Source organism: Dipteris shenzhenensis, chromosome 9, assembly GCF_047967505.1.
Source record: "Dipteris shenzhenensis isolate YYH24624 ecotype China chromosome 9, Dip_SZ_1.0, whole genome shotgun sequence".
NCBI lineage: Eukaryota > Viridiplantae > Streptophyta > Polypodiopsida > Gleicheniales > Dipteridaceae > Dipteris > Dipteris shenzhenensis.
This window is the reverse complement of record NC_141604.1, coordinates 58311387-58337120: the sequence shown is the minus strand read 5'-3', so window position 1 is coordinate 58337120 and position 25734 is coordinate 58311387. Positions and strand designations below refer to the sequence as shown.

Genomic DNA, 25734 nt, shown 5'->3' with positions numbered 1-25734 from the left:
AGCCTGGATAGTCCTCCAAAATGAATGAAATAAACTATTGTGTTTTGTAAACACCTCTGGTCACCATATGATGTAGGCCATGTGTATGTGTTTTGCTCCATGGTACCTCCTACAGACATTGTGTGCATGTACATGCAGGGGAGATAACCATTGGAAGGTCTTTTGTATCCCTTTTGTTTACTTCACACCCTTGGGAACCCCTTGCTAGCATGAGAACCTAGCCATAGATTTATCCTTGACCACCATGAGATGGCATGAGAAACTATGAGACTAGATGTATCCTTGACATAGCCTGAGGCATTCCCTTGAGGGAGGGTATGATGCCCTAGGCACACTTTGGTTTCTATGTGTGTGTGCTAGAGGCACAGTTAGGTGTCCATAAGCACAGTTAGGTGGTGGTAGAAGCCACATAGGATGATTGAGAGAATCTAGGAGCAGATTGAGGAGATGATTGTGGAGCTCAGACTGACAAAATATGAAGAGGGGAGAGGAGAAGAGTGGAGATGAGGAGAGAGGGCACAGCTAGAGAGCACACCACAAATGACTAACTATACACTAGATTTAGTTGAAAAAATAGAATATATACAAACCCTTTTAGGATTAGGGTTAGGGGATCTAACCCTTTCCTTTATAGCACTCTATAAGGTTAGTGCTATGCACATATGATCACGTGATGGTGCTATGCACACATGATCACATGATGTTGAGCATGAACTCTCAACACCTTCCCTCAAGATCAACATCATGAAGTAGGCCTTCCCTCAAGATGATGATTCTGGGGAATCGAAGAAGGACTGAGCATTACATTCCATCACACCCCTTTAATGGGAATGTCCTTCCTCTGCATCAAACCAAGAGCTAGTCGGTGTTTCTCGAATAGCTCTTTACCGAGTGGTTTGGTAAAGATGTCTGCAACATTTTCTTTGCTATCACAATGCTGCAGTGTGATGTCACCAAGTAACACTCTTTCTCTGATGAAGTGCTCTCTGACATCAATGTGCTTTGTCCTAGAGTGATATACTGGATTTTTGGCCAATGCTTGAGCCGATTGATTATCACAGTATATTGTTGTTGGCTTTCACTCATCAAAGTAATCTGTTTCTGACAATAGTCTTCTGAGCCATATAGCCTCACATGCACCTGTAGTGAGTGCTCTATATTCTGCTTCAGTCGAAGACAAAGAAACAGTTGGCTGTTTGTTTGACAACCATGATATAGCACCTTGATCAAGGAAAAATGCATATCCCTCTGTCGATCTCCTAGTCTCATGATCTTCGGCATAGTCACTGTCACAGTATCCATGCAACCGTGGATGACTTCCTCTGTATTCTGTCCCAAACTGTCTTGTACCTCTGATGTATCTCAAGACTCTTTTGGCTGCATTCCAATGAGACTGTTTTGGATTTGCCATAAACTGTGCTAGTGAGCTTACTGCATAACAAATATCTGGCCATGTGATTGTCAGATATATAAGAGATCTGATGAGCTGCCTGTAGTATCTGTCATTGACTGTAAGCTTTTCTAAATCTTTAGTAAGTTTCAAACTCTGTTCCATGGGAGTGGCTGCAATCCTGCAATCTGCCATATAAAACTTCTTCAGGAGACTGTCAACATACTTGAGCTGACTCATGAATGTGCTATCTAAATCTCTCCAGAACTCAATTTCAAGACAATAGTGCATAAGTCCAAGATCTTTCATGTCGAACTCTGCAGATAAGTCTTGTTTTAATTTTTTGATGAAGCTATCCTTGCTTCCTGTCACAATCAGATCATCTACATACAAAAGTGCAATAGTAATGTCTTCCCCTTGAACTTTGTAGTAGAGAGTATGATCTACATTGGACTTCATGTATCCTAGATCAGCAAAATACTTGTCAATTCTGCTGTACCAACTTCTGGGTGCTTGCTTTAAGCCGTAGAGACTCTTCTTGAGATGGCAAACCTTATTCTCCTTTCTTGGTTCAACATAACCTGCTGGTTGTTGCATGTAGACTTCCTCGTCTAGATAACCATTGAGAAATGCATTCTTGACATCAAGCTGATACACATTCCATTTGCTGAGTGTTGCTAGTGATATCAAGAACCGTATGGAATCCATGTTTGCTACTGGAGCATAAGTCTCATCATAGTCTTGACCATATTGTTGTGCAAATCCTTTTGCAACTAATCTAGCTTTGTATCTCTGAATACTACCATCTGGATTGTACTTCACTTTGTATACCCATTTGTTTGCTATGGCCTTCTTTCCTGGTGGAAGGTCGCATAATTCCCAAGTGTTATTCTTATACAAAGCATCCATTTCTTCATTCATAGTAGTTTGCCATTCTGGCTTGTCTACTGCGTCTTCGAAGTACACTGGCTCTTCTGTAACCATGATGGTAGTCATAAGAGCATAGTTGGTGGTTTCCACCTGAATTGCTTTGCCTTTCTGAGCATATGTCAATCTGGCTGGTGGTTTGCTTTCCCTAGTAGACCGTCTGAGCTGCTGTGGCTCTGCTTGAGGTGTTGCTGGCAATTCTTGCTCTTCTTCATCAACTTGTTTTATAGATGACTGTGAAGTCGATGCTTTTATCTCCTGTGTAGGTGAGGTTTTCCATTCTGATTCCTCATCAAAGATTACATCTCTGGAGATAATGTCTTTGCGGTTGATGGGATCATACAATTTGTATGCTTTGCTTTCTTCACTGTAGCCAACCATGATGCATTTGCGTGACCGCATCCAATTTCCTGTGATGATCATCATGTATGTGGGCATATGCTATGCAACCAAATATGCGGAGATGTACAATGCGTGGCTTGTGTCCAATGAATGCTTCATAAGGAGTCATACCTTGTATCGGTTTGGTAGGAAGCCGTGATTAAGCAAGTAGTTTGCTGTAGCTATTGCTTCTGCCCAATACTGATTCAGAAGATGCTTTTCACTAAGCATTGCTCTAGCACTGTCTGCTAAAGTCCCATTCTTCCTTTCAACTCTTGCATTCTGCTGAGGAGTATCTGCACATGTGAATTGTCTTCAAATGCCGTGGTTTCTGCAAAAGTTCATGAATGCTGAAGACATGTATTCACCTCCTCTATCTGATCTCATGACCTTGATCTTTCTGCCTGTTTGGTTTTCTACCATGGCTTTGAATTCTTGAAATCTGGAAAACACTTCAGATTTCTCTTTCAGAAAGTAGACCCAACAATATCTGCTGTAGTCATCAATGAAGGTCAAGTAGTAAAGTGAACCATTGATGTTGCAGGTCTGGGCATAACCCCATACATCTGTATGTATCAAATCAAGAATACCTCGTGCACGAGAGGTACTTCTGACAAAGTTGGTTCACTTTTGTTTGCCGAAGCAGCATGCTTTGCAAACCTTTCCAAGAAACTGTAGCTTCAGAATCCCAATTGCCATATTCTGATTCTCGAGATCTAACAAGTACTTGAAGTTGACATGACCATATCTCTTGTGCCATTTTGCAGATAGTGGCATCTGTTGCATTTGAGCTGACATGGCATGCTTATCTGATACTGTAGCTCGCATTCTATATAAGCATCCTTCCTTGACACCTTTTGCTACTAGCTGACATCTTTTGGATTTGTCTCTGATAATGCATTCATCACCGTCGAAGATGACTTTGTAGTTGTGTTCCATCATTTGACCTACTGACAAAAGGTTCTTACTAAGCTTCGGAACATAGAGCACATCTTTGACTAATCCTTTTGTACCAATGAAATTGTTCATAGGGATAACACCTGTCCCTTGAACTGGATTCGGTGTATTATCTGCTGTGTAGATGACATTTTTCTGTCCTTCTAATGGCTTCATTTCTGTGAACCATTCCTGATGATTTGTCATATGAGATGATGCACCGCTGTCGATGTACCAAGGATCCTGTTCCACTTGGTCGACTTGATAACTGTAATCCTCTTTAGGATTGAAATCAGTGTCTAGGTGCACTGTATCAAACTGATGCAATTCCTCGCTTGCAAGAAACATATTTCCATGTTCATTTGCAAAATGATTGTGACTAGAATGTCCACCACGATGATTTCCTCTTCCTCGGGAATTCCCTCGATTACTGCTGGATTGACCGCCTTGGTTGTACTGCTTCTTGCGGCAATCTCTTTCATAGTGTCCAAGCATGTGATAGTAGTTGCACTGAATGTTTGACACATTGGTGGATGCATTCCCTCATCCTTGAAATCTTCCGCGATTGGAATTATTTCCTCTTTGCTGATTCTGATGTTGCTGATGCTGATGCTGACTCTGACTTTGATTTTGTTGATGATGACCACTTTTCTGGTATGATCTACCTCTGCTTCTGCCTTTGCCTCTGCTTCTGTTTGAAGCTGTGAATACCTGATCATTAGAATGACCTTTACGTGCTTGAATGGCCTGAGTCCTGAGACTGAAGTTCTTCCAGTGTCAGAATTTGCTGTTGGATGGCAATACTCTGGACTAGATTCTCGTATCCCTCTCCTAGTCCATTCAGAATGACTTGAACCGTTTCTGTGGGGTTCATAGTCTCTCGTACTGCTGCAAGTTGATTGTTGTAGTCTTTAATGCGAAGTACATAAGCATGACCGGTTTCACTACTGTTGCAGAAACTCTGGTTGATTTGGTTTCTCGGGGTGAGAATCCTGGATGTGTTCTTGGACTCCTAAAGAGCTGCGAACATATCCCATGCTTCTTTTGATGTCTTGACTGTGTTGAGCTGTCCTAGACTGACATCTTGCATATTCTCTTGATTAGGTGATAGGCATACTTGTCTTTCTTATCCCATTCTGCTTGAGCTCGGGCAATGGCAGGATCTGCTATTGGTGCGAAAACTGTTTATGTAGATGTAGATCCCGTTGCTGGTGTTGTGACAACAGATGGAGTAGAGCTAGTGGTAGCTGAATCGGCCAATGGTCTAGGTGTAGACCCATCGACATACTCCCATTTGTCCTGAAGTACAAGAATGGTCTCCATTCGGTATTTCCATGTACCGTAATTGGAGTTGTCTAACTTAGCAGATGCTCCAGATTGAGGTTGCTAGTTGACATGGTGCAAGAAATGTACTCAAAAGTGTCATGAAGATCTCTGTATGAATCAACTACAAATACACTGAATATGCCAAGTGAAATCTCTGTACCGTCAAGGAAGATAGAACTACAGTATATAAAATCTGATCTGAATTACAAGGCTTGTGGCAATGATGCCGAAAATAGCCAAGAGGCTTTACAAGGCTAAAATGATGTGCACGATGCTATGAGATAGCCTAATAGGCTTTACAATGGTGGCATGTGTGTGTGAAATCAAGTGCTATCTGCCCACTGAATCAATCTGCAATGCCTCTGAACTCTGAAGTCTGCTCACTGAACTGATGAACGTAAGGTTTCAGGTAATGTAATGATGTGAAACCGTATGTGAGCGTATGGACTGACTCCGAGTAGGTACTAGTCGGGAATTTCGGGCATGGCTTAGATTGGCAACTTGGGGAAATTCAAAGCGTCCCCTCTATGGCGATCTAGTCTACTTTGATCTAGATCTAAACCAACCATCCATCGATGAAAGAACAGCAAATAATTCCTTTTCTTTTGCTCTTTTTAAGTGCTGGGTCAGATGTGTCGATGTAGAGGCAAATGTGTGTGAAGAAAGTGGTTTTGTTGGCGAGGCTCAAATGTGAGTGTAACTTGCGCTGAAATGTGCGTATGATGTGACGAGTGCGTAGAGCATGAAAAAACGAGCGACTTTCCTTTTTGGAGCGCCCTCAAATTCTTCCTGGATCAAGAGATATGACTTGATCTAGGTGGAGGGGCAAAAGGAGTGCAAATTGTGCTCAATGATGATGTGTCACTGTGAGTCACATGCAGTGATGGTGTGGCACTGTGCCTAGCAAGAGGTGTGCCAGTGAAGCCCTGTGCTGAGGTGGCAGGAGTGATCACATGAAGTGCCTATGGAGCACTGTGTATGCCTGGCAGGGGTCAATGCTGACTGGATAGCTGAGGTGGCACTACTGCTGAGGTGGCAGAGGTGATGTGGCAGTGATGATGTGGCCTAATGACGTGGCCTAGTGACATGGCCTAGTGACGTGGCCTGATGATGTGGCACTGGTGACGTGGTAGATGATGTGTCTACCTACGTGGCACTGATGATGTGGCAATCGATGATGTGGCAACGTTGCTGACATGTCAGATAAGATGACGTGGCACTTGGAGATAAGGTGCCACGTGTCCAACTGTGGATCAACCAGTTAACCCAAGGTCATCTTCATCGGACCCTGGTTCTATCCTATCTGCCACGTGTCTGACTGCTGGGCACCAGAATCTTTGGAAGATTCTGACAGAATCTAAGAAGATTCCATCCGCGTGTGGATTTCCGTCGATGTTGTTGCTTCTTGTGAAGCTTTGTTTGGAGATAGGAGGCCCGTGGAGTCGCTTCAATGGTGATGGCTGTTGAAGGAGCGTCGGGTGTTGAGAGCCTGAAGGCTTTGGAGGTCACGCATTTGGTGGCTACTTGGAGAGGTGGCCGGTCGTCGTAGTTGATAGAAGAGCCGCGTTGGCTCGTGAACATTGTAGATAGGTCTTCACACTTGCAGAAGGTGCACGATGGCTAGGTAATGAAAGCCGTTTGAAGAAGGTCGACTGGCTGTAGAAGGAGCCGCTGCTCGCATTGAGGGTCGTAGGAGGAGCTGCCTTGTAGTTGCAGCTGGTTGGCTTCCTCAAGGTGCTGTTGTTCGATGAGCTAAGGCTAAGGAGCCATGAGATTAACATACATCCTTGTCGAGGCTGAGAGCATAAAGGGACTCTATTACTTTTCTTGGATAGAGGAGGGACTAGATCCCGAGCTTTGGAAGCTCTCAACAAATTGAAGATCTCTCCCTGTCTCTCTCACAATCAGAGTACCTTACAAAACTCAGAAATGTCTCTCTTGAAGCTCTCAAGAAAATAAATCTCTCTCGTTCGCTCTCATAGGTGGAAACCACTCTCAGAAATCTCTCACACTATGAAGAACCACTCAAATGTACTCTCTCACAAACAATGAATCAAATGGAAGGAGATTAACGAAAATCTCTCATGGACGGAAATTTTCACATGAACAGAAATTTGTCTCAACGGAAGTGAAGGGAAGGATCTCACAATCACTCAAGAGAACTCTCAATCTCACAATCTCTCTCACAAGAAGGATGGTGCCTCAACAAAAGGCAGAACCATGCTCTGATATCATGACAAAATATGAAGAGGGGAGAGGAGAAGAGTGGAGATGAGGAGAGAGGGCACAGCTAGAGAGCACACCACAAATGACTAACTGTACACTAGATTTAGTTGAAAAAATAGAATATATACAAAACCTTTTAGGGTTAGGGTTAGGGGATCTAACCCTTTCCTTTATAGCACTCTATAAGGTTAGTGCTATGCACATATGATCACGTGATGGTGCTATGCACACATGATCACATGATGTTGAGCGTGAACTCTCAACACAAAGGTCATCAGTGATGTCAATGATCATGTAAGAGGTGCCTACTTAAGGACCTCACCTTTCTTCATTCCATAAACAAGAATTCTTAGTTTGTGTTCACTCCATGTTGTCCTTTCAGTCCACCAACATCACCAACTAGTCGCAATGATTCACCAACTAGGCCCTCCAACGTTTGTCATAACATTCACAAGCGGAGAAAGCAATTGGGTGGCATTAACAAATGCATTTAAAAATCTATGCCTGGCCTAGCACAACACTACTGACAACAACATTCCAGCCCATGAGCTTGTTTATAATAGAGAACTAGATGAAGTCGTTACTAATTTTGTTGACCAATACATATCTTGTGACCTCACATTGCTTCTTGAACCATTACAAGTAGCACAATGCCACAAACACACATGTACATGTAGGAAAAAGGGAAAAGCAATATGCAAGTTCCACTTTCTGTTGTTCGCCAATGGACAAAACAACTATCCTACAACCTCTAGGGCAAAAACTCTTCCACAATAACATGACCCTTACTAAAGTATATAACGAGCTAGATGATGCAATTTTGAGTCCATTGTAAAGATTAGAGAAATTTTTAGTAAATTTGCAACTTACAAAATATGAATACATCTTATCGTTAAGGGCCAACTTAAAATGACCAACATTGTTTCCAAAAAGAAAATGATTTGATGCTTGGACGAACCCATTTCCCAAATTACTAGTGCCATTATGTGTTGCAAATACTGATGCTCAATTTATATTAGATCCATATGCAGCAGCTCATACTGTACATCATACCTTACAAAAGTAGACAACACAATAACTAAAGCATTCCATGACACAATAAAAAAGGCCAATGATGAAAACAATTATGCAGTTGATCACATTAAAAAAAGGGGAGCCGCATTCTTGAACTTACAAAAAATGTTAGCACAATAAGCACTATACAAAATAGTTTTATTACCATTGCACCATGCTTCTTAGACAACACAGTTTACAAATACAGCAACGTGTTGCTTTCTTCAAACCTGATAAAGTATCGCAAACACTACCAGAGAACTCAACTAATATAATGTGCACTTCAGTTATAGTGACCGATACGTAACAAGACCAAAAACACTTGGCTCAATATGCCTCGCAGATTTTTTTCCAGAATATAATAAGAAAACCTTTTTTTAATAAAAAGACCACAAATAATTAGATTCACACATTATGACCAACATCGAGACCTTGACAATTACTACAGAGAACAACTCATGCTTTGTACTCCTTACTGTAACTCAGAAGAAACTCTAATACAATCAAACAAAGCTTGGCAAGATGCTTACTATAGATCTGCAAACCAAATTCCTAAGACGAAAGAAAAATTCAACTTCCTTGTAAACTCAAATGCTAAAGCTTGGCAAAACTTCGAGAACCAAATAGATGAAATGGCTACAATTGCTGAAACATTTAATAATGTTATTTTATTAGATTCATATGGCGTAGTTGATGTGACACACCACAACTACACAGAAAAGCAATCAATAGGCATTTCATTATCTCAAACTCGAAATAGACAGGAAAAAGAAACTCCTACTTACTTTCAATTTCTACAACCTGCAGAAAAGCTAATACTAGAAGAAGAACACTGGTCACAAATATAGAGCACTAGTCACAAATACAATTACTAAACCCAAAGCAACAACATATATTTGATAAAATAATGTAAAAAAAAAAGAACCACCCTAACAAGCCATCTACATATTCCTAACAAGAGGAGCTAGAACCGGTAAAACAACCGTCATACATACCCTCAATCTAGAACTACTGCATTGGTATAACAAAACCTAATTTTGATCCATCGAAGGCCAAAATATTGAAAATAGCATATACAGGGAGAGCTGCATACGACACAAATGGTGCAACCCTACATTCAACATTAGGTATACCAGTAAATTGCAAAGACATGCTTGAGTTAACTGCCGAAAAATTATACAAACTCACAAAATAATAAGTGGAAGTTCAAACAACAATTTTAGATGAAATATCACTAATTGGTGAGAGAATGTTTATCGATAGAAGACTATGTGCCATCAAACACATTCATATTTACCATTCAGTGACTTGGATATCATAGTAATAGGTGACCTATACGAATTGCCTCTTGTACGTGACAAATGGGTATTCCAAGAACAAAACCCTTAAAGAAAAGTTTTTGGGAAAAAAACGCCAAATGTTACCAACTCAACACCATTATGCGTCAAGGCGATTTCTTCTTCACAAGCATCCTAAACAAATTCAAAACAAATATGCGGCAACCATAAGACATCAACCCAATCAATTCTATGTGTTGCCGTAAGTTGCCACTAGACTTGACATTGCCTTACTTATTCTGTACAAACAAACCAGTACACGCATACAACGAATACATATTTCAACATACAGACGGTGATGCTTATGTTTTTCCAACTATAGATAGAAAAAACAACAATTGTCCTGATTCATTGTCCCTCTTTGATGATCCTAATAAATTGTTGGGCTCCACAGAGAAATAAGACTAAAAATAGGCATGGTTGTTGAGCTATATGTTGGAAACTACAACACATCCGATGGTCTTATAAATGGTGCCAATGGCCAATTTAAAGCAATGACAAATTATAATTCACTTGTAATCATTTGGATACAATTTTCAAACCCCAACATTGGAGCATAAACATGACAACAAACCCGATACTTATGTAAGGATCATATCGAGCAACATTGGACTACAATACTTCCAATTACAAAAGAAATCCAAGTAGGAAATAATACAAATTGTGTTATCACACGAACATAGTATCCAATCCAACCAACATCAACTCAACAAGAACAATGCATTGTGCACAAGGTTCAACATTAGAATCACTATGGTTTGACCCCAGAAGTAGACTACAACACAGCATCACATACAAGGCACTTTCAAGAATACAAGCTAAAGAAAAACTTTATCTCATAAGACCCTTAAACAATACTCACTTCCATGTAGACTCAGCTGTTGCTATAGAAATGCAAAGACTTCTTACAACTGCAGCTTAGCAATTCGATGTACCTCATCTTGAAAATTGGAGTAAAACACATATTATCTTGCATGCATTGAACACATGTTCGCTGCAATTATATGCAGCTAATTTAAAAGTAGATTGTAATCTCCAACCATCTAACTTACTCTATCTCACTAAAACTAGAACTACACATCTAGTAGAATATATAACAAATAAAAATTTGCTACAATCATGCATTTCAAGGAATGGGTACATCACTACTATACAAATGTAGGTTTTCCTTATCCTCACATAAAATGTTTACAATCCCTAGACTTGAAAACAGTACATTTCCAACCAAATTCAAGGCAATCAATGTTTATTATTTCAATATATCGAGCTGAGGCATGTCACCTTCACACTTTCTTAGAGCACCTAGCAAAATTATTACTTACAAAACCATATATTAACCAACTTTTGCTTTAGGAGATTTCAACATCAACACACTTAAACATTCTCAAAAGCAAATGAAACTAGCAAATCTCATGGAGCAACATCATCTGCAATTAGTAAAACAAAGACCCAACAACAATCTATGGATCCCAAATTGATCATATATGGACAAATGCACCAATTACCAACAATTACATTGGAACAACTCAATGATATTGGACTAACCATAATCCTGTTTACAATGCGTATCAATTTCTAGCACGCCTGCCATTATTCACAACACATTAGAAGTCAGTGCTTATGTGCCTGAACTTGAAATGATCACAACACACTTCTATCACAGAACAATCTAAACACTTGAAATCCACTATATCTAGACAAATGCATTGAGTACCAATAATTACTTTGGAACAATGGATGCTCAAGTAGTTTTTCTCGATATTTGTAGACAGCATCAGTTGCTATGACCATCTAGTTACCCAACTTTTGGGTTGGGACATTTCAACGACAACATACTTGAACATTTTCAAAAGCAAATGCAACCAAAGAATCTCAGACAAATGCATTGATTACCAACAGTATTTGCCTCCATTTAGACTCAGTTGTTGTTATAGAAATGCAAAGACTTCTTACAATTGCAGCTTGGCAATTTGATGTACCTCCCCTCAAAGATTGGAGTAAAACACATATTATTTTGCACACGTTCATTGCAACTACATGTAATTGATTTAATTGTAGATTATAATATGCAAGCATTTGACTTACTTTACCTCAATGAAACTAGAACTGCACATCCAACAGAATATATAAACAAACAAAAATTTTCTACAATCATGACATTTCAAGGAATGTGTACATCACTCCTATATAAACGAAGACTTTCCTTATCCTCGCATAAAATGTATACAATCCCTAGACTTGAAATGATTACAACACATTTCCAATCAAATTCAAGGTAATCAATGTTTATTATTTCAATATATTGGACCGAGGTATGTCGCCTTCACACTTTCTTACAGCACCTAGGACAAACATTGCTTACAAAACCATCTAGTTATCCAAGTTTTGCTTTAGGAGCTTTCAATATCAACATGCTTGAACATTCTCAAAAGCAAATACAACTAGCAAATCTCATGGAACAACATCATCTACACTTAGTAAACAAAGCTCAAACAATTATGTACAGATCTAAAATTGATCATATATGGACAAACGCATAGATTACCAACAATAACATTGGAACAACTCAAGCATACTGGACTAACCATAGTCTTGTTTACATTGCGTATCAATTTTCAGCACACCTGCCACTATTTACGACACCTTAGAATTGCATGCTTAAGTACCTGAACTTGAAATGGTCACAGCACACTTCTATCACAGAGAACAATCTATACACCTGAAATCCACCATATCTAGACAAATGCATCGATTATCAACAATTACTTTGGAACAATGGATGCCTAAGCAGTTTTCTCTAGCTTTTCCAAAGCTCATCATTTCCTATGATCAAACACGTAACTGAGTAAAGCATATGATTTGCCATACTGCATGGCCAATATTCTTGGTAATTTCATGTTAATATTGATGTTGTTAGTGTTATTGGTCTTACGCTTGATTGAGGCTTGATTATTGTGCTTTGTGATTCATTCAATTGCCCATTAACAACTAACGTAATTGACAACTAAAGTGCAAGTTATAGAACTAGTACAAGGGATTGGAATTGATGAAATGGTACCAATTGAGATCTCGCAAAGTGCAAATGTCATTACTTAGTCAAGTCTGACCATGGGAGCACATCAAATGCAACAAGAGTCCTAGGGAACGCTTTGTGTGATTTGGTTGAAGGGACCTAGTAGCATATGATTTGCCATACTAATGGCGAGTATTCTTAGTAATTTCATGTTACTATTGATGTGGTTAGTGTTATTGGCCTTATGCTTGATTATTGTGCTTTGTGTTCGTTCAGTTGATCGTTAACAACTAACGTAATTTAGTGAGTAAAGTAAAAGCGATGGAACTAGTACAAGGGATTGGAATTAATGCCAAGACAAATTGAGATCTCGCAAAGTGCGCGGAGTGTGGCCTCGAGCCAAATTTGTATTTCATAGATGTTGCAAATCTGAGATAATATCAAGGAAAAAACCATAAACTATTTTCGAATGAAGTAACTAGATGAGGAATTATCATAGTTTTCCTATTAAACAAAAGCCAATGCGTATGTGCAATTGTGCTCTGTTCTTTGCATTAAAAAAGAAATGTTTGTTTTGAAATCATTTTGATCCAAATTATGGAGCACAAGTTACAAATTTTTGAATGAAGCGGAGCCATTATGACTCTCATGGAATTCAACGTGAAATTTTCAACTTATGACAAATGTGATGCGTTCCTCCTATTTCCTTAAGTAGTTGTTTAAAGGTCCCCCTTATTGGGAAGGGCCGCTGAAAAAGTGTGCCAAAAAGTGGTCACACTTGAGAATGATGAGGTTAGAATCGCAGCAATGACGCTCCCAGCTGAGGAGTCATCGCTCTGAGATGGAGACGGAGATGCATCTCCAGAAGAGGTGGTCTCAGCTCAAGGAGGCTAAGGCACTTCCTCCACCTCTTGCGGAGATGCATCTTCCCAAGAGATGGTCTCAGCTCAAGGAGGCCACGGCAATTCCTACGGTGGTTAAGATTCCTACGGAAAAGGTTGAGGCACTTCATATCCTTACGGAGGAACGTATGGATGAGCTTTCAGTGTTTAGAAGAAACAATTTGATGCAAAGGTATGCAAAGCGGGGCAGCATGCTGCATACTTGCCATGTGTTTGACAGCATGCCAAAGCGTAATGTGGTATCGTGGAACATTTTGATCCAGGGGTATGTCAATCACGAAGAGGGTGCCCGGGCTTTAGAGTTATATGCACGGATGTGCCATCAGGGTGTCCAACCAGATGATCGAACCTTAGTTGGCGTATTGAAGGCTTGCAGTAGCCTGGCAGCGTTGGAAGAGGTGAAGCAAGTTGGTGGGAAACTTAAAGTAGGATGCCTAGCTCAAGGTAGAGCCATCCACTCCCAGGCAATAAAGACTGGATTTGAGGTGGATATATTCGTGGCAAACACCTTGGGGAATATGTACGCAAAATGTGGGAGCATGGAGAATGCACGTTGTGTCTTCGACGAATTACCTCATCGTAATGTAATTACGTGGAATACCATGATTTGGGGGTATGCTGAGCAAGAAAACAGTGTACCAGGCTTGGAATTGTATAGACGGATGCACGAGGAAGGTGTCCAACCGAATGATCGAACCTTTGTTGGTACATTGAAGGCTTGCAGTAGCCTGGCAGCATGGGAACAGGGAAAGGAAAGTGACTGGAAATTTGCAAAGTTAGGGTGCTTGGCTCATGGTAGAGCGATTCACTCTCAAGTAGTAAAGAGTGGGTTTGAGTCAGATGCATTCGTGGTAAATGTCTTGATGAATATGTATGCGAAGGCTGGGAGCATGGAGGATGCAACGTGGGTATTTGGCGAATGTTCTCATTCTGATGTAGTCAGGTGGAATACCATGATTCTGGGGTATGCTGAACAAGAGGACGGTGCACAGGCTTTACACTTGTATGCACGGATGCAGAAGGAAGCTGTCCAACCTGATGCTCGAACCTTTGTTGGTGCATTGAAGGCTTGTAGTTGCCTGGCAGCGCTAGAAGAGGGAAAGCTGGCAGTGATAGAAGAGGAGAAGCAAGCTGAGTGGAGGCCTCGGAAAGTAGGGTGCCGCGCAAAGGGTAGAGCCATCCAATCCCAAGTAGTAAAGATTGGATTTGAGTCGGATGTGTTTGTGGGAACCACACTGGTTGATATGTATGCAAAATGTGGAAGTATGGAGGATGCATGGTGCATATTTGACAAATTGCCTCATCGTAATGTTGTCACATGGAATACAATGATCTTGGGATATGCAGAGCGAGAAGACAGTGCTCTAGCTTTGGAATTGTATGCACGGGGGCACGAAGAAGGTCTCAAACAAACCAGATACTGGAACATTTGTCGGTGCATGAAGGCCTGCAGTAGCCTGGCTGCACTTGAAGATGGGAAGCAAGTTGGCGGGAAATTTGTGGAAATGGGATGTCTGACAAACAGTAGAGCCATCCACTCCCAAGTAGTAAAGAGTGGCCTTGAGTCAGAGTTATTTGTGGGAACCACGTTGGTGGATATCTATGCAAAATGTGGGAGCATGGAGGACACACAACGTGTCTTTGATGAATTGACTCACCGTGGTGTGGTTGCATGGAATACCATGATCTTGTGGTATGCTGAGCAAGAAGACAACGAAGAGGCTTTTAGACTTATGCACAAATGCAAGAGCAAGGTGTCCCCTCCAGTAGCGTTAGCTATGTTGCAATACTAAGGCATGTGGCAACACAGCAGCTCTAGAAACTGGAAGGAAATTGCATTCTCAAATGAGCAGGATTGGTTTTGAGGTCATCTCAATTGTTGCAACCAGTCTTATTGACATGTATGCTAAATGTGGGGGCATGGTCGATGCTCAACGCCTGTTTGATGCAATGGCCCACAAGAGATGTTGTAGCATGGAGTGCAATGATTGCAGGACATGCCCGCTAGGGAGACAGTGAACCTGTGTTTCATTTGTTTGAGAGAATGAAACAGGAATGCATAAAACCAGACAGGGTAACATTTCTTAGTGTTCTCAATGCATGTAGTCATGTAGGCCTAGTGGAGAAGGGGCAGGAGTACTTTCAGGCTATGAGCAAACAACATGGCATCACCCCAACTATAGAGCACTATAGTTGCATCGTTGATATCCTCGGTCGAGCAGGCCGAGTGGAGGAGGTTATGGAAATGGTGGAGAACATGCCCTTCCAACCTACTGTTGTTGTATGGTTCACTGTGTTGGCCGCTTGCCAAAAGTGGAAGAACGTAGAAGTTGGAAGGCATGCCTTTGATAATGTGGTGAGACTAGATGCAAAACTTCCTGCAGCATATGTCCTGATGGCAAACATATATGCTGATGCTCGGATGTGGGAGGACTGTGACAAGATCCAGGTAATGAGAACATTTGCTCAAGCATGGAAGAAGCCAGGACAAAGCTGGTGGACTGACCTTAATGGAATGGTGCCTACATTTGTGGTGGGGGCTAGGAGCCATCTTGAAAGCAGACTGTATTTACAAAGCTGAAATATCTTTGGTTCAAAGTGGAGAAGAAACATATACCTGGAAAGATGAAAAGGTAAATGCACAATGTAGACACAGTGAGAGGTTAAGCCCTAGTCCCAAGGGTGCACCTATGTGTTGGGCAGAGCAGTGTGTAATTCTGGAGTATTAGCTGGCAGTATTATTCAGATCTCTGGGTTACAGTTCTGTATGTTAGTGGAGAGGGGGTTGGCCAATTGTAGAACATATTTGGAAACTAAGATTGGTGAAGGACTCTACATATGGATAAGATGTGGAACTTTGCTATACCTGACAAAGATGCATTTTTCACTCTTAGGATTGAATGTCGTCTCGACTTTCTTGTTGACACACACATAGGCCTCAAGATTGAAAACTCTCAAATGAGCAATGACGGGTTTTTAACAGCAATAGGCCTCAAATAGAGTTTTAGCTTCAACCATTTATGTCATAGTCTAGTTTAGAATGTGGAGAGCTGTCATGACTGCCTCTGCCCAGAGGATGATGGAATGTTCTTCCCCATCAGCGTACCCAAACTCAATATCTACCATGGAAGGTTTTTCTTTTATGTAGGTGCTTTTCAGTTGATGATAACAATCAAGACTCGGATATTTGGGGAACTGCAAGGCTGTTGATTTGCAGCAATTCTGTGCGGAGATGCTTAAATGAGCAGGTAGTTCTATGGATCTGTGATATGTTCAATTTAGCCATGCATAAGGGGTTTTCAGCAGAATGGATAGAGAACTGATTCGAGCTCCTTTATAAGATGGTGGCAAGAACTGATTGAGCAACTATAGGACCACCATGGTTATCTTGGTGACGGCCAAGTTTAGGGGCAAAAATCAGCAAATGTTTGGAGACAACTAAACAGGGGCAAGGGAAAATTAGCTAGAGCCAATTATTGGGGGGTGGTGTCTAACTGTTGCTTTGTTGATATGCAGGAAGGCTTTTGATACAATCTCCAGACTCAACCTCTGTAGCATATGATGGCTTTGGCCAAAACATAGGAGTGTGCTCATTGCAGGGTCAGGTTGAAAGACGGGTGTCAGACGTGTTTGCTAGTGAATTGGAGTCGAGCAGGGATGCTCACTCTCTCTCACCTTGTTTGGCCTATGCAGGGACCAGCAGGAACAAATGTTGATGGATTATTCACAGTAGGAGGGGATCTTTCAGCCCATGGTTGGGTAGACAATGATCATATCTCTACTCTAGACAGATTATATGATTCTGTTCTCATGATCTTAAGGACAGGAATAAAGGTTAACGCCTGCCTTGGAATTTGTGTGTCAGCATAGTGGTTCACAATGAATGTTGGCAAGATATCCCGCCAGTATTTTTCTAAGTTGTGGACATGTTCAAATACCTTGGAGTGCAGATCTCTTGTAATCACAGATGGATGGCACAGTGGAGAAGAGAATGAAGTAAGATGGCACTATGCTTTTAAGGACACATGCAGATCAACGGATATTTGGATTTGGCAAATGAAGTACGTACTTATACACGTCATGTCAGTTCTGCTAAATGTGGTTGAGCTGTGGGGGCTTACCCTTTCACATGTCACTTAGAATGTGCTGGACAACAGTCAGAAGCAGTTTTTTACTAGTTTCTTGGGGTAAAAAGAAATCGCACCCTGCCGCATTTGCCCGAAGAATTGCTTGAGATGGATAGAATCATCAGGTATATTAAAGACATGCCTGTGGATAGGCTTCCTCTCCAAGCTTGGGAAACCAGCTTCAAACATAGAAGAGAATTAAGAGTAAAAGTCTGGCAATCCTTTGTCATGTGCATAAAACAAAATTGTAGACAGCAGAGAAAGAACATGGAGTGCCATTCAAGGATAAATCCTGTAACTAGAGTATGGTATGACTCATGTCAGGGTGGCACATCAACGGAGATCCCAAGGCTTGGGAAAGGGCTGGAATGTCCAAGCTAAATCTAAACGAATAGCCAAAAGATGTAAATATAATGGCCTACCCTTATAATATGCACAAAAGTCTAGGGTTAGCCATATGAGAGACCCACTAGGTATTTTGCTTGGTTAGTAGTAAGTCCTCTAAAAGTGTATGTACTAAACTTACCATAGGAATATCCAAATCCAAATCTGAAATTTGCTGTAAGTTCTTCATAACTAGGCCATCTGTTCCAAGTCCATGACAACCCCCCTCCTGAAGCAATTGGGCCCTACTTCCAAATCTGTCCTTTGTTGAAGGGATGCTACTTGTATCCATGTGTTGTCATATTCAGGTGGCCCTTTCCACTTGTCCAAGAAATCAACGATCTTCTTGACATTCCTCAACTCCTTGATATTCCAAAGAAAAAACTTTGATTCCTAAACATCATCATCAAATGCAGGTAAGGTTGGATAAGTATGATTGTTTTGGCCAACACACCTTTTCAGCATACAAACATGAAATACCCTGTGCACCTTAAGAATTGGAGGACAGATTCAGCTCGTAACCCAAATTTCGTCCCTCAAGTCTTGTGGACAACCATGAATTGGACCCTAATTATCAGCGTGATACTTCATCTGTTTTCATACGATCCTTGTTGGCCTTTAAAATATCCTGCATACTTGGACTGCTGGTACAATTATGTCCCTGAGAACCATATTGGAAGGCTGGAGTGGTTCATAACCATAAAGAGGAAAGACAGATGTCATATTTAGAGTAGGCTTATAACTGAATTCTGCAAGATGTAGCCAATCATCCCTGTTGGTGTGCTGGTCAGAAATCATCCTGCCCAATGTGCTTTTGAGAAACCTAAAATGGCAGCTCCTTTTAGCATACCTTTTAGGGTGACCATGGATGCAAGTGGCCATGGATTGGGAGCTATTTTGAGTTGAAACCATGGGGTCATTGCTTATGAGAAGAGAGTTCATATGCCAATTGTGATAAAAGAGATGCTTGTAATTCTACATGCACTAGTGAAATGGAGAGACAATCTTTTTGGGTCTAAATTTTAAATTAAGAAGTATTTCCTTGCTCAAAGGCAGTCATATGACAGGCAAAACATTTGATTTTCAGTATTGAATACCTTATGGTTGAAGAAAATGCTGCTGTAGATCATCTCAAGGTCATGGCCTCTTCAAATGGATGACACTACTGGTTCTATGGAAAATTATATATTTGCTCAAGAAGATTATGAAGCTGATTATTTGTATAAACCTTACCCTAAGGATGAGAGGACTCAAGTAATGCACACGACTGCCTTTTTTTGATGGGCTTTATGAGCACCATATGAACAACAGAAAGGGTCACAAAATGATGGCAAGTCACATGAGTATGCAAGATTTATACAGCTTTGGAGATTTTCAAATGAAAATGCTCACAACAAAGCGAGTCTCAAGATTAATGGAAACTTCAAAGCTATTAATGTGTTATGAACACCACTATGGCTCATGAGATGATTCTCAATCAAAGTGGATACTTTGTGAATGATAACGCAATGTCAACATTAAGGGCTGATTGAATATCAGCTTTGGAAACTGAATGTACGGAGGACTTCGCACTGCAATGGATTTGAGAGGATTTGCAAGATCACATTATTTGGAGCATCTTAGGTACAATAAAAAAGGTAATGTATTGCTTTATGACAAGAGTTAAGGTCTTTGTTGCTCATTTTCCAAATACGTTTCCTAAGATCTTATATGATTTACGTTCATCTCCTACTTTAGGGCATCGTTGTAAAAAGTTAGAAGTACGTATACTCTTGATAAATAATTACACAAGATTTGAGGTTTACACACTATATAGGGATGAGATGCCAAAAATTGGTGAAATTTTTGTTAGCTATAATCATTTTAGCAGATTGTGGAGGAACTTCTTTAAGAGTGTGAGGAGACCTGGAAAGTAAGAATGGGAGTATGTAGTATATCCACAAACCTCAAGAGTCAACGAGAAAGGGCATCATCATCAAGGGAATGAGGTATCAATCATATTATCTATACAAATTGAGTCTCTAAATGTTTGGTTATTTCTATGTGTTTTCACATGTAGCTAAAATCAATAGAGCTCTTAAGCACCATAGAGAGCACCAGCTTTTATTAAAGTCTTTGGAAGACCAATGGGTCTATGAGACTGTGAGAAAACCTAATACAAGCAAGCTGAAAGGGTGGAGCTACGAGCATCAAGACCCATGCAGAAAAACAAAGATACATGCTACATCGTCATATCAAAGTAATAGCCATCTCCATCATCACTATCATCATGATCATGATCAAATAGTCTGTCACATGTATACAAAATGAAATATGCTCCACTGTCACAACTGTGATCCACTCTATCCCCCTCATCAAGGAAACAACTCTGTAGGGCTCATAGAATTAAGTCCATTGTCTTGATTGACATATTTTGGTATGACACTTGTCCATGAAGGATTGGTGGGAATGGGTCCTAAACAGGTTCAGCTCCAAACTAGAGAAGTGGAGAGGTTTTCAAGCCAACCTTGCAAGAGACGAATGGTGCTCAACCATTGCCTCTACCTAATCACTATCTTTTACCTCTCATGTTGGCACCCAATCCAAGCTGGTCTTGATAAGATGATTTCCAAATGTAGGTCCTTCCTTTGGGGAGGCTCAAACAAGATTGCAAAATTCAAATGGAACTTCTACTCCAGACCTAATCGTGAAGGGGGCCTTGGGGTAGTGGACATCAAATAGGCTGTAACTAACCTTGCTGCCAACATGGATAGTAAAAGCCCTTCTAAATCTTGATCTCATGTAGGCCCTTCTAACTATCTTTTACCTCTCATGTTGGCACCCAATCCAAGCTGGTCTTGATAAGATGATTTCCAAATGTAGGTCCTTCCTTTGGGGAGGCTCAAACAAGATTGCAAAAGTCAGATGGAACTTCTACTCCAGACCTAATCGTGAAGGGGGCCTTGGGGTAGTGGACATCAAATAGGCTGTAACTAACCTTGCTGCCAATATGGATAGTAAAAGCCCTTCTAAATCCTGATCTTGACTGGGCAATGCTATTAGCAGGAAACTTCAAACACGTCAGACCTATCGGAGCCAAGGGATGGAAGAGGTATTCAATTCTTTCTGCAGTTTTTGGCCCTGAACCTTATTCTACAAATGGAAGTCCCTTGTGGAAATCCCTATGGGATGCTCTTGAGTCAATTAAGACACAACTCAAGTGCTCTAGGAAAGGTTCATTTATGCAACTTGACTCCATCTAGTCCTCTTCAATACACAAGAATGATGTACTAGACAATGAAGATTTCATTAGGGCATGTTAGCTTTTTAACAAGGGTTTGCAATCGTGGGGGAAACTGCGGCTTAGTGAACACTTCAGATGGAAGACTTTGCTTCAAAACAAGATGGAATTCAGACTTACGAACCACGAAGCTCATTTTGTCACACTGATAGATTAACTCTTTGGGATGGGGACATCCAATGGAAAGGGGGGGTAGTTCTAAATTACTCCTTAGAGTTTAGTCAATTCAATTAGAATGTTACTAACACAGATCATCTTTTTGCTGATTGGTTAGTAGGCATCTCAAAATTATGACTATGATTAAGACCGATTCTTCTCGGAGATACGTGATCATGAGTAGGAACATTTAAAAGTTTTAAATGAAGAATACCGATTCAAAGGGAGCATCTACTACAAATCAGAGTCAGCCCTAGAATGGAGTCTTATCTGTTTGCTACCTGGCTTTTTGTCATGATTTGGAAAAGTCTTACTAAGACTGTATACTTGGCTATGAATGTATATCTTTTGATCAATATATAATAGAAATATTTTTTACAAAAAAATGCAAGCGAGTTCAAAGGAAAAGCTCCAGTAGTAGAAATGCCCAAGTAGACTCAGCAGTCTATTATCAAGAGAGGAGAATCCTCAAAATCTAAGGCAAATGAAACAAAACTGTCTCCTTATATCCATAACTATCTCAAACTTATATTTTGAATTAGAATTCAAACATTAACTTACATATTTTGTCCCTATACTAGAAACACTCAACCTAGACTCAATATTAAATTTCTTGGATTTCATTGGCATTTGATGGATTTCTAAATATCACCCATTATATAGTTTGGAGACAACAATTTTCTTTGTAAACATGTTTTCATCTTGATCTTGCTCCATTGTACATGGCATTAGTATATTGGGAGATATCTTTAATTTCATCAATGGCTAACTTGCAACACAAGAGATTCGCCATAGTGGCTAGGTTTGGGGTTTCTTTTCATGTGCTAAGATTGCGCCTTTAAACCACCAAGTCCATTAATGAATGAGGAATAACCATGAACGAGGCCAAGGGATTGCTCCAAACACTAACAAAGAAGCACAACATCATTGTTTCTATCCAAGAAAGGCAAGGGTAAAGGCAAAAGTATCAAAGGCAAGGGTAAAGGAAAAAGCATCAAAGAGCTGAAAGAGAATAGGGAGAAAGCCCAAGATAAAGTTGATGAAGATTGACATGCCAACATAGTAAACCTCATTTAAAGGCTTCAAGGGAGTGGTAATGGATGATGCTAGAAGGATAGTGTTTCATGTAAGGGTGAGGGCTTGGAGAAATTGGAAACAAGCATATGAGAGTGGTACCTAGCATATGATAGTACCAACTAGCATTGCAGGTGGTAACTAGCATATGAAAGTGGTTACTAGAAATCATAGGTGCTAACTAGCATATGATAGTGGTCACCAAAATTATAGATGCCAACTATCATTGCAGGTGCTAGTTAGCATGTGCATATGAAAGTGGTTACTAGAAATCATAGGTGCTAACTAGCATATGATAGTGGTCACCAAAATTATAGATGCCAACTATTTTTCCAGGTGCTAGTTAGCATGTGTAGCTAGCTCGCACTGCTAATGCTAAATTGAGTGTGACAATGGTAACTAGCATTGCAGGTGATAACAAGCATATGTTGACTCTAGCATATGCCCATGGTAACTAGCATTGCCTATGCTATCTAGCATATGATAGTGGTAACTAGAAATGAAGGTGCTAGCTCGCACTACTAATGCGAAATTGAGTGTGACAATGGTAACTAGCATAACTAGCATTGCAGGTGATAACAAGCACGTTACATGTGATAACTAGCATATGACAATAGTGACCAACATTGACAATTCTTGCTCACATATGAGAGTGGTAACCAGCATATGATAGTGGTAAATAGCATCAATATTAAATTTCTTGGATTTCATTAGCATTTGATGGAGTTCTAAATATCACCCATTATAATTTTGAGACAACAATCTTCTTTGTAAACATGTTTTCATCTTGATCTTGCTCCATTGGACATGGCATTAGTGTATTGGGAGATATATATAATTTCATCAAAGGCTAACTTGCTTCGCTGTAGTGGCTAGGTTTGGGGTTTCTTTTCATGTGCTAGGATTAGACCACCAAGATGATTAATGAATGTGGAATAACCATGAAAAAGCCGAGGGATTGCTCCAAACACTAACAAAGAAGCACAACGTCATTGTTTCTATCCAAGAAAGGCAATGCAAAAGGATCAAAGAATTGAAGGAAAATAGGGAGAAAGCCCAAGATAAAGGTGATGAAGATTGAGATGCCAACATTGGTGAACCTTATTCAAAGGCCTCAGGAGAGTGATAATGAAGATGCTAGAAAGGATAGCGTGTCATTTAAGGGGGAGGGCTTGGAGAAACTAAAAACAAGCATATGAAAGTGATGCCTAGCATATGATAGTGCCAACTTTCATTGCAGTTGCTAACTAGCATTGCAGGTACTAACTAGCATAGAAAGTGGTTACCAACAGCAATCACAGGTGCTAGCCAGCATATGATAGTGGTCACCAACATTATGGATGCTAACTATCATTGCAGGTGCTAGCTAACATTGCACATTCTAACTAGCATTGCAATGCTACCTAGCACTAGGTGCTAACTAGCATTTTAGGTGCTAGCTTGAGTGTGGCAGTGGTAGCTAGCATTATCTATGTTAACAAGCATCACATGTGTTGACCAGCATTGCCTATGCTATCTAGCATATGATAGTGGTAACTAGAAATATAGGTGGTAGCTAGCACTATTAATGCAAAATTGAGCGTGAAAATGGTAGCTAGAATTACAAGTGCTAACAAGCATGTTACATGTGATAACTAGCATATGACAAGGTGCTAACAAGCATGCTACATAAGCTAACTAGCATATGACAGTCTATGACTAGCATTGATGATCCTTGCTCACATATGAGAGTGGTAAACACCATATGATAGTTGTAAATAGCATATGACAATCATAGCCAACATATGACATTGGTAACTAGCATATTTTAGTGGTGACTAGCAAAATAATTACTATGAACCACTACAAGTGTTAACTAGAATTATATAGTGGTATGATAGTGGCAATCAAAATTGTAGGTGCTCATGTATTATGCACTTTGATAGATTGTATCTAGGGCAACTAGGTACTCGATGTAATTATTTTTGCCATCTTTTTTTTGGCAAACATCCTTCTTGTAAGGGGAAACAACTGTCTTAACCTCCCAAAATTGTAGGTGCTCATGTATGATGCACTTTGCTGGATTGTACCTAGGGCTCGATTAGTAGGTGCAACCAGGTGTCGGCTCTTTCCCACGGCTTTCATAGGAAGAGCAGGGTTTTCTCATTATGCAGGGTTCCGAGGCTTTTTGTCACCTACAGATATATCGGGGTTGTCGTTTGTAGTATACGTGTAGCTTAAGACCTCGAGTCGTATTCCAGTGAGAGACGTAGGCTTAAGTGTGGTAAGCAAACATAGTGCATGCATGTGTAAAAGGAATGTGTATCATCATGGTTGAGGTAATGAAGGCTTTTGCTTTCATTGGGGGTTGAGGGGTTTAGGAGGAGTTTAAGGATTAGAAGGAGGTTCCAGGGTTTAGAAGAAGTTGAAGGGTTAGAAGGAGGTCCAAGGTTTAGAAGAAGGTTCCAAGGTTTAGAGAGAGGTTCCAGAGTTTAGAAGAGGTTCCAAGGTTCAAGGTAGAGTACATGGTGGAGAACTCGTCTCCCTTGTAGATCATGGAGGTTAAGGGTTGAGGAACTAAGGGTTTAGGGGGAGCATAGGAGTAGGAGAGGAAGAAGGTATAAGAGCATGGGGGAAAGAAGAGAGAGGAGGAAGGAGGAAGGAGGAGGGAGGAGGAGGAGGAGGAGGAAGGAGGAGAAGGAAGAGGGAGGAGGAGAAGGAGGGAGGAGGAGAAGGGATGAGGAGGGAGGAGGAGGAGGAAGAAAGAGGAGGAGGAGGGAGGAGGAGAGGGAGAGGATGGGTTGCAAGGTTGGAGGAGAGGGGAGGAGGAGTTGTAAGGTTAGGACATGTTTTGGACGTGGAGTGCAAGGAAGCATGGACACTTGAGACAATGGCTTGGAATACCAAAGTAGAACTCAACACAATGCCCCAAAGAGTGTGGGCTTCATTCTATTATGGGGTATTTATACAAGTTGGAGAGTTTCTCTCTCTGCATGTAGGAATTGTAAGACATTCTCTCTCTACATATAGAACTTGCATATAGAAGTTGCATGTAGGAGTTGCATGTAGAACTCACATGTAGAACATGCATGTAGGAATTGCATGTAGGAGTTGCATGTAGGACTTGCATGTAGAACTTGCATGTAGGAGTTGCAAGTAAAAGTTGCAACAAGTAGAACTCGCATGTAGGAGTTGCATGTAGGAGTTGCATGTAGAACTCGCATGTAGGAGTTACATGTAGAA

General features: G+C 40.6%; 1 protein-coding gene across 1 annotated transcript in view; it reads left to right on the top strand.

Moving 5' to 3' along the window:
- The first annotated feature begins 13430 nt into the window (after window positions 1–13430).
- LOC147898896 (putative pentatricopeptide repeat-containing protein At1g56570) overlaps window positions 13431–25734 on the top strand; it is a 52792-nt gene continuing 40488 nt past the window's right edge. The window contains exons 1-5 of the mRNA XM_087379246.1: window positions 13431–14075; window positions 14208–15245; window positions 15545–15940; window positions 16054–16124; window positions 16640–16739. Of these exons, the coding sequence (XP_087235372.1) occupies window positions 13431–14075; window positions 14208–15245; window positions 15545–15940; window positions 16054–16124; window positions 16640–16739 (2250 nt within the window). The remainder of the gene's footprint in view (window positions 14076–14207; window positions 15246–15544; window positions 15941–16053; window positions 16125–16639; window positions 16740–25734) is intronic.